We start from the raw sequence: 13,677 nt of genomic DNA on the forward strand, positions 1-13,677 counted from the left end.
ACTAACAAATGATAAATTCTTCTCCATTCATTATTGCCACATTCTCAGTTTTTCTGTCACTTAAAGATAAATTGTACATATTTGCATTTAAAACATCTTCCCACAAAGGACATGTTTTACATTATATGACCAATCACAATAGATAATTTCAATTGAATTAGACAAAAAGAAATGTGAATTACCATTTTGTATTTCATAGGATGAATCAACTCTGTTATAGGTATAAAAATTTGTTATAAAATTAGGATTTATCAGTTTATATATGATGTCTAAAGAAAAGAGATAATATCACCACCTTTTTTTATTTGAAGAGAGGGCATGTGTATTACATAGTTTCACTTAGAAGTCAGGACCGTTTCACTGCAAACTGAAAAACAATGTGGATGTTCAGAAAATAGTAGTATAAGGAGAGTTTTCAAAAAAGTAAATGTGTGATCTGCAAAAAAAAAAAAAAAAGCACAGCTTCCCGGATGCTAGTTAATGTTATAAATTCCTTCAACCCGTAGGAGGTGCCGTAGAATCAAGGACATGGCCAATGTTACAATGGAGATGGAATTCTTCCTCATGGAATTTGCCCACACCAAGGAGCTCCAGGTCCTTCACATCCTTCTGTTTTTGCTAATTTACTTGGTGACTGTAATGGGGAATCTTCTCATTATTGTCCTTGTCACCCTGGACCAGTATCTTCACACTCCCATGTACTTCTTCCTGAAGAACTTGTCCTTCTTTGATCTCTGTCTCATTTCCATCATAGTCCCCAAATCCATTCTCACCTCTCTTACTAATAAGAACACCATTTCTTTGCCAGGATGTGTGTTACAGGTCTTTTTGGTGATTCACTTTGCTGGCGCTGAAGTGTTCATCCTCACAGCTATGTCTTATGATCGCTATGTGGCCATCTGTCACCCACTACACTATGAGGCCGTCATGGGCAGAGAAGTCTGCTTACGGATGGCAGCTGCTTCCTGGTTCCTTGGAGGATCCTTTGGAAGCTTATATTCAGCTGGCATATTCTCTTTATCTTTCTGCGGCTCCAGAAACCTCCCTCAATTTTTCTGTGACGTCCCCTCACTATTAAAGATGTCTTGCTCAAAGTCACACATAACTATTGATGTTAGTGTGGCAATTGGAATATTTCATGGTTTCTTTTGTTTAGTTGCCATTTTTTTCTCATATATCTGTATTTTCAATACAGTGCTAAGCATCCCATCCTTTCAAGGCCGATCAAAAGCCTTCTCCACCTGCTTACCCCATCTCACAGCCGTGACCACCTTTCTCCTGACGGGAGCCACTGCCTATCTGAAGCCAGTGCCGCTGTCTCCCTCTCTGCTGGACTTGCTGCTCTCTGCTTTGTATTCGGTTTTGCCTCCCACCCTGAACCCCATCATCTACAGCCTCAGGAACAAGGAAATTAAGGCAGCTCTGAAAAAACTCCGTGGAAACTTGGTGGCAATATGAAGTAGTGAAAATGACATAAAGTTATAAAATGTTCAATTTTTATTTCACATTCTAAAGTAAGAGTCCTTTTAATATTACTAGGTATGTAATTTAATTCTGCTGAATTAATTTATTTCATTTAGTTTTTAAGTCTATGGGAGGTAGAATAGGTTTCTCCCAGGTTGTAAAAAGCTCTAGAATTCTATGTCAATTTTTTTTTATATATACAATGTGATTTACCCCAATTTTTCTTATCATATCCACTGTTGTTGTTAGTTGCCAGGAGTCAGCTCTGACTCATGACGATCTTATGTGAAAGAGAACAAAATGCTGTCTGGTCTGTGTCACAGGAGTCTTCATTTCATCCAATTAATGATTTTGTAAAAATTCAGTCAATTTTTATCTAATTAAAAAAATTATAGGAATATAATTAAAAATTCCTTCCTTGAATTTCATAGATATTTGCACTTATATATTTTTATTGGTATATGGATATTATTAAGTAGTTAACCTTCTACTATACCTGTCTTGTATTAGAAAAATTATATAGAATCCCATATGCCATCATTCTATGCTGGGTGGTGCATGCAGTACTGTTGGCCACTACTTCCATTTGTGTGATACATTTTAAAGTTCACTTTCATCAAGATGGCAATTAACTACACTATTTCACATATTGTAAATATTGTTTTTAAAAGAAAATAACAAAATTTACAGAAATGTAGTTTAGATTTTATAATTTATGACCCTAAGGGAGGGTTTTAATTGATGTCATCGATTGCCTATTTCTGCGTCTATTGCCCTGTAAGAATGATAATGAAACGAGAAGACGGTGGGCAAATATTGTGGTTTGTTCCCCAACAATTGTAATTGTACATTAATGCCATCCATATTTGAGTTCAGAAACACTTGTACAAATTAAATTCAAGCTCCTAAGTCAGAAAATGGGTTTTGTTATGAAAGGGTAGACACCCTTCATTATGGCAAAAAATGAATTCCTCAATGTGCCATTTTAAAAAAACTAAAATTTGGCAAATTTTATAACCTTCTTAAACATTTATTTCTGTGTGTATAGAATGACAGTATCTGCATATTTCTCAAAAAGATTGATATGATACAGGAATATTAGTAAAGCTATACCACAGGTTATGCCAGGGTTTATGTGACTTAATTCAGGCTGTTGGAATGTAGATTGAGATGATGAAAGCCTTCTCCAGGCCAGACCCTTTAACACATTCCACACAAGTCTTCAGTCCTCTCTTCTCCTCCTCCTGTGATGATTTTTATGCCATAGATGTGGTTTACTGGGATGTGGTAACTCTAAGATAGAGTTATCTGTGTCTGTGAGTCACTTCTTAGGGTAAGCCATCCAGAAGCACATGGACTCCAATGGATTTTAAAATGAGGAAGAAATAAATATTTGTTTCACACCAGATATTTTGTGATTTTTGTTACAGCAACTGATTGGTATTATCTTAATTAAAACATATGACACTGATTTGAAACAAGGTGGCATAGACTCATCTTTCCCTGTTTCTGTCTCTTAAGTACAACCAAAAAACCTGGAAGTGATACGGCAGACAATCATAAGGGAACCCTAAAAGATAGAAAGAGTAAGGTAGAATGGCTGGAGATCCCAGGGCTGTCTCCAGTGGCAGAAGGCACCCAATCTTTGAAATCACTTGACTCTCCACCTGATAAGTGAAGGTGGCCCAAGCAGGTGATTTTCCTCTGATGGCACCATCAGAGATGAGTGGGAACCCAATGGCACTGGATGCTTTTCATTCTCAGATGAAGAAAACTAAGTCATTAGCAGACCTACTGTTTTTTTTTTTTTTTTGTCCTTCTTATTGTGGTGAAAATACACTGAATACATTCACCAATACAACTTACTCATGTATTATTCAATGATATTGATTACATTTTTCATGTTGTGCCACCATTATTGCTATCTCTTCCAAATATTTTACCACCATCAATATAAATCAATTCCTCTGCAAATGAAAACTCCGCTTTCCCTCTCCCTCTTGTCCCTGGTAACCATCTTTGGTCTTTTTGCATTTGTTTGTATCATATAAGTGAGATCATACTGTATTTGTCCTCTTGCAATTGACCTATTTCATTCAAGGCAAAGTAATATTTCCAAGGTTCATCCATGTTGTGGCATGCATCAGAGCTTCATTTTTCTTTGTGGCTGTATAAACCCAGAAAACCCAGTGCCGTCGAATTGATTCCGACTCATAGCGACCCTATAGGACAGAGTAGAACTGCCCCATAGAGTTTCCAAGTAGCGCCTGGAGGATTCGAACTGTTGACCGTTTGGTTAGTAGCCATAGCACTTAACCACTATGCCACCAGGGTTTCCTATGGCTGTGTAATATTCCACTTTATATATATACCACAGTTTGTTAATCCATTCAGCTATTGATGGACATGTTGATAGTTTTCACATTTTGGCTACTGTGAAAGGTGCTGCAATGAATATTGTTGGAGCATTCTTATCTTTAAAGAATGCCGAAAGGGAATTTTCCAAACAGAAAGAGAATGATGCCAGAAGAAAACCTAAAACTTCAGGAAAAAAGAAAAAATATTGAAATGAGGAAAAATTGAGATACGTAATCTATTGCATTTAGTTCATTTTTCTTTTATTTATCTTATCTAGTCCTTGTGAGTTTCTTAAATGACATTTGACTATTGAAGCAAAAACTAATGTGGAGCTCAGTGTATGTAGAAGGAATACTTAACACAAGTATATTAAAACAATTATATTTGAAATGTGGGGTGGGGTAAAGGAACCTAAGTAGAAGTGTCTACAGTATACTTAAGGTGATAAAAAAAAACTGATACCAGTAGCTTAGTATGTTACCAATGTATATTGCAATAACTATAGCCACCACTAAGAAAATTACACAAAATAATATATTCAATACACTATAAATAAATCAAAACAGGATTCTAAAAAAAATACATAGCAGTGGGATGCAGACCCCAAATTCTCATAAAAAGACCAGACTTAATGGTCTGACTGAGACTGGAAGGACCGCGGTGGTCATGGCCCCCAGGCCTTCTGTTGGCCCAGCACAGGAACCATTCCTGAAGCCAACTCTTCAGACATGGATTGGACTGGACGATGGGTTGGAGAGGGATGCTGGTGAGGAGTGAGCTTCTTGGATCAGGTGGACACTTGAGACTATGTTGGCATCTCCTGCCTGGAAGGGAGATGAGAGGGTAGAGGGGTTTAGAGGCTGGTGAAAAGGACATGAAAAGAGAGAGTGGAGGGAGGGAACAGGCTGTCTCATTAGGGGGAGAGTAATTGGGAGTGTGTAGTAAGGTGTATATAAGTTTTTATGTGAGAGGCTGACTTGATTTGTAAACTTTCACTTAAAGCACAATAAAAATTATTTTAAAATATGTTCATAACACACAGGAAGACAAGAAAGAAGAAAAAGAAGAATGAGAAACAGAGGAATAAACAAAAAATAATAAAATGAGAGGCATATGCATATCAAAAGTTAATTTAAACATAAATTATCTAAATACACCAATCAAAAGAGATTGGCAGAGTGGACAAAAAGTATGGATCAAACTATGTAGTGTCTGAAAGAACCATACTTAAATTGAAAATCAAAGAATGGAAAATGAGGTATTATGCAAATATCAATAAAAACACAGAATGGCTATATTGATATCAGATAAGTAGATTTCAGAGCAAAGAAAACAACTGGTGACAATAGCACACATCACATAATGATAAAAGTGTTGATCTACTAAGAAAACTTAGCGATACTAAATGTGTATGCACCAAACAATAGACTCATATACATGAAGCAAAAAATTACAGCTCAGAGTAGAAATAGTAAAATCCACAATTATAGTTAAGGACTTCAGTACTTCAGTAAATTGACAGAAAATCAGCAATACCATCATCCAATCAGATGCAATTGACAGGTGTAGGACACTTCACCCAGCTGTAGCACAGAGTACATTGTTTTCAAGTGCCCATCCACAAAGATTGATCATTTCCTGGGCTATAAAAGAAACATCAACTTTTTTTTTTTTAATACTGAAATCACACAGAGAATGTTCTCCAAACATAATGAACTTGAACTAGAAACCAATACCAGAAAGACAATAGAAAAATCTCCAAATGTGTGGGGAGCATGCCACACATCTCTAAATGTTCACAGTTCAAAGAAGAAATCTCAGAGAAACTTCATAGCACTAAATGCTTACACTACAAAAGAATAAAGGTCTCAAATCAATAATCAGCACTCCAGAAAATTAAACAAAATAAACATGTCAAAAAAAATAAATAATAAGAATAAAAACAGAAACTAAAGACACGGAGAAAAGGAAAGCACTAGAAAATACAAATGAAACAAAAAGTTGGTTTTTCAAAGAATTCAATAAAATTCTAACAAGACTGACACAGCTAGAAAGAGAACAGAAACAGATCACCAATATAAGAAATAAAACAAGGCCTATCACTTTTTTTTTTATCACTGCAGACAAGAAGTCAGTATTTAAAACACTGCAGACTGCAATCAGCCAATCTAGAAAACTACTGTTATATCCTGGCCTTCCAGGAAATACATTAAATTCCAAATCCTGGATGAATATACCGATTTCAATAAATGTTACATCCTTTTTGGTCTAAAACAACACAAAACAAAAAAAACTACACTCGCCATCAAGTTGATTTTGACTCATGGTGACCCTATAGGACAGAATACAACTGCGCCATGGAGTTTCCAAGGAATACCTGGTAGATTCCAAATGCCAAACTTTGGTTAGCAGCCGTAGCTCTTAACGGCTATGCCACCAGGGTTTCCTTAGCATAAGAGGAAGTAGGTATTCAAACATCCAGTTGGTGATATAACACTGCAACCCTGACAATTAATCTTAGGACTATCAGTCTGATATTACTTACTATTGTTGTTGTTAGGTGCCATCGCGTTGGTTCCAACTCATAGCAACCCTATGCACAACAGAACTAAACACTGCCCGGTCCTGTGCCATCCTTGCAATCATTGTTGTGCTTGAGTCCGTTGTTCCATCCACTGCGTCAACACACCTTGTTGAGTGTCTTCTTCTTTTCTGCTGACCCTGAACTTTACCGAGCGTGTTGTCCTTCTCCAGGTACCGATCCCTCCTGACAACATGTTCAAAGTATGTAAGACGCAGTCTTGCCATCCTTGCTTCTAAGGAGCATGCCGGGTGTACTTCTTCCAGGACAGATTTGTTCGTTCTTTTGGGAGTCTACGGTATGTTCTATATTCTTCACCAACACCACAATTCAGAGGTGTCAGTCCTTCTTCGGACTTCCTTATTTCTTGTCCAGCTTTCACATGAATATGATGAAATTGAAAATACCATGGCTTCGGTCAGGTGAACCTTAATCTTCAAGGGGACATCTTTGCTTTTCAACACATTCAAGAGGTCCTTTGCAGCAGATTTGCCCAATGCAATGTGTCTTTTGATTTCTTGGCTGCTGCTTCCATGGCTGTTGATTGTGGATCCAAGTAAAATGAAATCTTTGACAGCTTCAAATTTTTTCCATTTATCATGATATTGCTTCCTGGAGTTGTGAGGATTTTTGTATTCTTTGTGTTGAGGTGTAATCTACACGGAAGGCTGTGGTCTTTGATCTTCATTAGTAAGTGCTTCAAGTCCTCTTCACTTTCAGCAAGCAAGCTTGTGTCATGTGCATAACGCAGGTTCTTAATGAGTCTTCCTCCAATCCTGATGCCTCGTCCTTCTTCATATAGTTCGGATTCTCGGATTATTTTCTCAGCATACAGATTGAATAGGTATGGTGAAAGGATACAACCCTGACGCACACCTTTCCTCACTTGAAACCACTCCGTGTCCCCTTGTTCTGTCCAAACAACTGCCTCCTAATCTATGTACAGGTTCCTCATGAGCACAATTAAGTGTCCTGGAATTCCCGTTCTTCACAATATTATCCATAATTTGTTATGATTCACAGAGTCGAATGCCTTTGCATAGCCAATAAAACACAAGTAAACATCCTTCTGGTATTCTCAGCTTTCAGTCACGATCCGTCTGACATCAGCAATGATATCCCTGGTTCCACATCCTCTTCTGTGTCTGGTCTGAATTTCTGGCAGTTCCTTGTCAATACACTGCCACAGCCTGTGATATTCATGCTGTTGTTTGATAATTTCCACATTCGGTTGGATCACCTTTCTTGGGAATAGGCATAAATATGGATCTCTTCCAGTCGGTAGGCCAGGAAGCTGTCTTCCATATTTTTTGGCATAGACGAGTGAGCACTTCCAGCGCTGTATCCGTTTGTTGAAATATCTCAAATGATATTCCGTCAATTCCTGTAGCCTTATTATTTTGCCAATGCCTTCATTGAAGCTTTGACTTCTTCCTTCAGTACCATCGATCTGTGATCATATGCTACCTCTTGAAATGGTTGAACGTTGACTAATTCTTTTTAGTATAATGACTCTGTGTATTCCTTCCATCTTCTTTTGATGCTTCTAGTGTTGTTTAATATTTTCCCCATAGAATCCTTCACTATCGCTACTCGGGGCTTGAATTTTTTCTTCAGTTCTTTCAGCTTAGGAAACTCTGAGTGTGTTCTCCCCTTTTGGTCTTCTATCTCCAGCTCTTTGCACATGTCATTTTAATACTTTACTTTGTCTTCTGGAGCTGCCCTTTGAAATCTTCTGTTCAGTTCTTTTACTTCATCAATTCTTCATTTTGCTTTAGCTGCTCGATGCTCAAGAACAAGTTTCAGAGTCACCTCTGACATGCATCTTGGTCTTTTCTTTCTTTCTTTGCCTTTTCAATGACCTCTTGCTTTCTTCATGGATGATGTCCTTGATGTCATTCCACAATTCGTCTGGTCTTCGGTCATTAGTGCTCAATGCATCAAATCTATTCTTGAGATGGTCTCTAAATTCAGGTGGGATATACTCAAGGTCATACTTTGGCTCTCATGGACTTGCTCTGATTTTCTTCATTTTCAGCTTGAACTTGCATATGAGCAATTGATGGTCTGTTCCACAGGTGGCCCCTGGCCTTGTTCTGACTGATGATATTGAGCTTTCCCATCGTCTATTTCCACAATTTGATTTCTGTGCATTCCATCTGGTGAGGTCCTTGTATATAGTCGCCGTTTATCTTGGTGAAAAAAGGAATTTACAGTGTAGAAGTTGTTGGTCTTGCAAAATTCTATCATCGGATCTCTGACATTGTTTTTATCACCAATGCCATATTTTCCAACTACCAACCCTTCTTTGTTTCTAACTTTCACATTGCAATGGCCAGTAATTATCAGTGCATTCTGGTTGCATGATCAATTTCAGACTGCAGAAGCGGATAAAAATCTTCAATTTCTTCATCTTTGGCCTTTGTGGTTGATGCATGTATTTGAATCATACTCATATTAACTGGTCTTACTTGTAGGCATATGAATATAATCCTATCACTGACAGAGTTGTATTTCAGAATAGATCTTGAAATGTTCTTTTTGGTGATGAATGCAGCACCATTCCTCAAGTTATCATTCCCAGCATAGTAGAGTATATGATTTTCTGATTGAAAATAGGTTACTAATTCCTAGGATATTGATGTTTATGCATTCCATTTCCTTTTTGAGGATTGGCAATTTTCGTAGATTCATACTTTGTACATTCCAGGGTCCGATTATTAACGGATATTTGCAGCTGCTTCTCATTTTGAGTTGTGTCACATGAGCAAATGAAGGTACCAAAAGCTTTACTTCATCCACATCATTAGGGTTGACTCTACATTGAGGAGGCAGCTCTTCCCCAGTCCTCTTTTGAGTGCCTTCCAACCTGGAGGGCTCCTCTTCTGGCACTATATCAGACAATGTTCTACTGCTATTCATAAGGTTTTCACTGGGTAATTCTTTTCATAAGTAGACTGCCGGGTCCTTCTTCCTAGTCTATCTTAGTCTGGAAGTTCACCTGGAACCTGTCCTCTATCGGTGACCCTGCTAGTATCTGAACATAGCTTCCAGGATCACAGCAACACACAAGCCCCCACGGTACAACAAACTGACAGACACGTGGGGAGAGATTACTTATGTACCCAAAAATATATATAACAGGTTTGGCAAAAGTAAGAAATTTGAAAGGGTAAGACTGGTTTCCAGTACTTAACAAGAGTGGCTATTGGTGACAATAGCATTAGTGACAATAGATGTGTACTTAGGTATATGAAGAGAGCAAATTCCAACCTATGGCCTGGCAAGGATGAAGTAAAGGTAAATTTCTTGATTTCTCTCTCCTTCAGCACTCGTATTTCATAAGCTGAGCCAACCTGGCAGACACAGGACAAGTACCTGAGTGACATAGTTCCCAGGATTCTGCCTCTTGAAAAACAGAATGGAGAAGCATTAAGAATGAATCTGAAGCTTCAAATGGAGATTATCTAGCATCCACAATTTCATTACCCACTACTCCACTGGGACCTCATTTCTTCCTTAGCCTGTTCTGTTTTCATAATCCTTATTCAGTCCCTGAAATCTGATTTACTTTCCTATTCTCTTTCTTCCCTATGTAGAAAAGAAATTATGAATTTGTTTGAAACTAAACATCTTGCCCTCAATGCCAGAAACTGAACAGCTCAACATAGCTGTATATCAACACACAGCTCCGTTGACTGGTATCATAAACCCTAGATGGACACTCAATACTGAGAAGGAATCCTACCACACATTCCTAGTGTTTTCATGATACCACTCTAAATGACCTTATGTCACCTTTCTCAACACCAGGAAGAACTGCTCCGTATACTTCATTAAGAAAGTGCAAGCAACCCAACCGGTGTTCTTATCTTACCACTACCAAATAAAAAGTAGTATCTGTGTATCTTACAACATTTTGTTGTCACTCTTGTCACAGTAGAGAACCAAAACCCCTCTGAGTTGTTTTCTGGGCTCCATACTTACTAATTTTTTTTTTTTTTGTAGACATTACTTCTGTGCCATCCCTATCACTTTTTTCCAACAGTGTAAAATACACAAACATAGATTATAAAATACTCCATATATATATAATATATATATTTCCACACTACACGAGGTATTCAACAGCAGATTTCAGCAGGCAGAAGAAAGAGAGAATCAGAAAACTTAAAGCAAGTTCAAAGCAAAATTTTCAGTCACAGCAGTCAAAAGTAAAAAGAATGAATAAAAATGAGCAGCACTTAAGAGACCCATGAAACATCACCAAGCATACTGATATTTTCATAATGAAAATCCTAGAAAGAGAGAGGAGAAAAAAAGGGGCAGAAACAATACTTAGAGGAATAATGGTCAAAAACATTCCAAATTTGCTAAAAGACATGAATTCACACATCCAAGATGCTCAAAAATTTATAAACTCAAAGATATTACCATGGAGATACATTATGATCAAACTTTTAAAAGTCAAATATAAAGACAATATTTGAAAGCATCAACAGAGAAGGAATTTGTCACCTAAAAGGGACTATTAATAAGATTAACAGACAGTTTCTCGTGAGAAACTGTGGAGGCCAGAAGACAGTAGGGTTACACATTTAAAGTACTGAAAGAAAAAAAAAAAACTTCAATCAAGAATTCTACAACCAGCAAAATTGCCCTTCAGGAACAAAGCAGAAATTAAGATATTTCCAGATAAGCAAAAGCTAATGTGAAGAACAAAGTGGGAGAACTTACTTTACCTGATTTTAGAACCTATTATACCACCACAGGAGTCAAAGCAGCCTGGTACTGGTACAACAACAGATATATGGACCAATGGAACAAAATTGAGAATCCAGACATAAATCCATTCACATATGAGCAGTTGATATTTGACAAACGCAGTTGAAAGGGGAAAAGACAGTCTTTTTAACAAATGGTGCTGGCATAACTGGATATCCATCTGCAAAAAAATGAAATGAGACCCATATCTCACTGCATGCACAAAAACTAACTCAAAATGGATCAAAGACCTAAATATAAAATTTAAAAAGATAAAGATCACGGAAGAAAAAATAGGGACAATGTTAGGAGACCTAACACATGGCATAAACAGTATACAAAACATTATAAAGAATGTAGAAGAAAAACTAGATAACTGGGAGTTCCTAAAAATCAAACACCTATGCTCATCCAAGGACTTCACCAAGAGAGTAAAAAAATTACCTACAGACTGGGAAAAAGTTTTTAGCTATGACATTTCTGATCAGCGCCCGATCTCTAAAATCTACATGATACTGCAAACACTCAACTACAAAAAGAGAAATAACCCAATTAAAAAATGGGCAAAAGATATGAATAGACACTTCACTAAAGAAAACATTCAGGTAGCTAACAGATATATGAGGAAATGTTCACGATCATTAGCCATTAGGGAAATGCAGGTCAAAACTACAATGAGATTTCATCTCACTCCAACAAGGCTGGCATTAATCCAAAAAACACAAAATAATAAATTTTGGAGAGGCCGTGGAGAGATTGGAACACTTCTACACTGCCGGTGGGAATGTCAAATGGTACAACCACTTTGGAAATCAATTTGGTGCTTTCTTAAAAAGCTAGAAATAGAACTACCATAAGATCCAGCAATCCCACTCCTTGGAACATATCCTAGAGAAATAAGAGCCTTCATACAAACAGATATATGCACACCCATGTTTATTGCAGCACTGTTTACAATAGCAAAAAGATGGAAGCAACCAAGGTGCCCATCAAAGGATGAATGGATAAATAAATTATGGTATATTCGCACAATGGAATACTATGCATCGATAGAGAACAGTGAGGAATCTGTGAAACATTTCATAACATGGAGGAACCTGGAAGGCATTATGCTGAGTAAAATTAGTCAGTTGCAGAATGACAAATATTGCATAAGACCACTAATATAAGAACTTGAGAAATAGATTAAACTGAGAAGAAAACACTCTTTTGCAGTTACAAGATGTGGGAAGGAGGCAGGGTGGGAGAGGGGTATTCACTAATTAGATAGTAGATAAAAAGTACTTTAGGTGAAGGGAAAGACAGCACACAGTACAGGGGAGGTCAGCACTATTGGACTAAACCAAAAGCAAAGAAGTTTCCTGAATAAACTGGATGCTTCGAAGGCCAGCGTAGCAGGGGCAGGGGTCTGGGGACCATGGTTTCAGGGGACATCTAAGTCAATTGACATAATAAAATCTATTAAGAAAACATTCTGCATCCGACTTTGAAGAGTGGCGTCTGGGGTCTTAAATGCTAGCAAGCAGCCATCTAAGATGCATCAATTGGTCTCAACCCACCTGGATCAAAGGAGAATGCAGAACACCAAGGACACAAGGTGATTACGAGCCCAAGAAACAGAAAAGGCCACATGAACTAGCGACTACATTATCCTGAGACCAGAAGAACTGGATGGTGCCTGGCTACTACCGATGACTGCCCTGACAGGGAACACAACAGAGAACCCCTGAGGGAGCAGAAGAGTAGTGGGATGCAGACCCCAAATTCTCATAAGACCAGACTTAATGGTCTGACTGGGACTAGAAGGACCCTGGTGGTCATTCCCGAAGCCAAGTCTTCAGACATGGATTGGACTGGACAATGTGTAGGAGAGGGATGCTGGTGAGGAGTGAGCTTCTTGGATCAGGTGGACACTTGAGACTATGTTGTCATCTCTTGCCTGGAGGGGAGATGAGAGGGTAGAGGGAGTTAGAAGCTGGCGAAATGGACAGGAAAAGAGAGAGTGGAGGGAGAGAGCGGGCTGCCTCATTAGGGGGAGAGTAATTGGGAGTGTGTAGCAAGGCGTATATGGGTTTTTGTGTGAGAGACTGACTTGATTTGTAAACTTTCACTTAAAAATAAAAAAAAAATTTTAATTATTTTTAAAAAAAGCAAATGTGCACTTACTCCTCACTTATAGACATGGTTAGGTTCCAAAGACCAGGTGGTTATGTGAATATCAGTGTTATGCGAAAATGAAGGATGATCACAAGAGATCACAAAATGGAGGATGTCTACATCATTAAATAACTGCCAAATTGCATCATTACATGACTGCCAATTTATATCAGTACATAACTGCCAAACCACTGAGAATCATGGCCTAGCCAAGTTGACACATAACTTTAACCAACACAGCCTGCAGTACTCTCACACACTGGCTTTTGTTACTGCCAGATGTATAATATTAAGGTGCAAAATAGTTGGACAGTAGATGTTTTACTATTGTTGTAAATGTGAAGTGTTGGATA

General features: G+C 37.9%; 1 protein-coding gene across 1 annotated transcript; it reads left to right on the forward strand.

The window, feature by feature from the left end:
• Positions 1-491: 491 nt before the first annotated feature.
• Positions 492-5,341, forward strand: LOC135229805 (olfactory receptor 14K1-like). Its single transcript, XM_064279084.1, has 2 exons — positions 492-1,435; positions 5,286-5,341. Exons 1-2 carry the CDS (start codon positions 529-531, stop codon positions 5,339-5,341), a joined length of 963 nt encoding a protein of 320 aa, XP_064135154.1. The 5' UTR covers positions 492-528.
• The last annotated feature ends 8,336 nt before the right edge of the window (positions 5,342-13,677 follow it).

This window comes from Loxodonta africana, unplaced genomic scaffold (genome assembly GCF_030014295.1).
Source record: "Loxodonta africana isolate mLoxAfr1 unplaced genomic scaffold, mLoxAfr1.hap2 scaffold_55, whole genome shotgun sequence".
Classification (NCBI taxonomy): domain Eukaryota; kingdom Metazoa; phylum Chordata; class Mammalia; order Proboscidea; family Elephantidae; genus Loxodonta; species Loxodonta africana.

Excerpts from the sequence above, each read along its gene's own strand:
- LOC135229805 (XM_064279084.1), top strand. The coding sequence starts at position 529 with ATGGCCAATGTTACAATGGAGATGGAATTCTTCCTCATGGAATTTGCC. Across the intron at positions 1,436-5,285 it reads GGCAGCTCTGAAAAAACTCC|TAGAAATAGTAAAATCCACA; the intron begins GTGGAAACTTGG and ends TACAGCTCAGAG.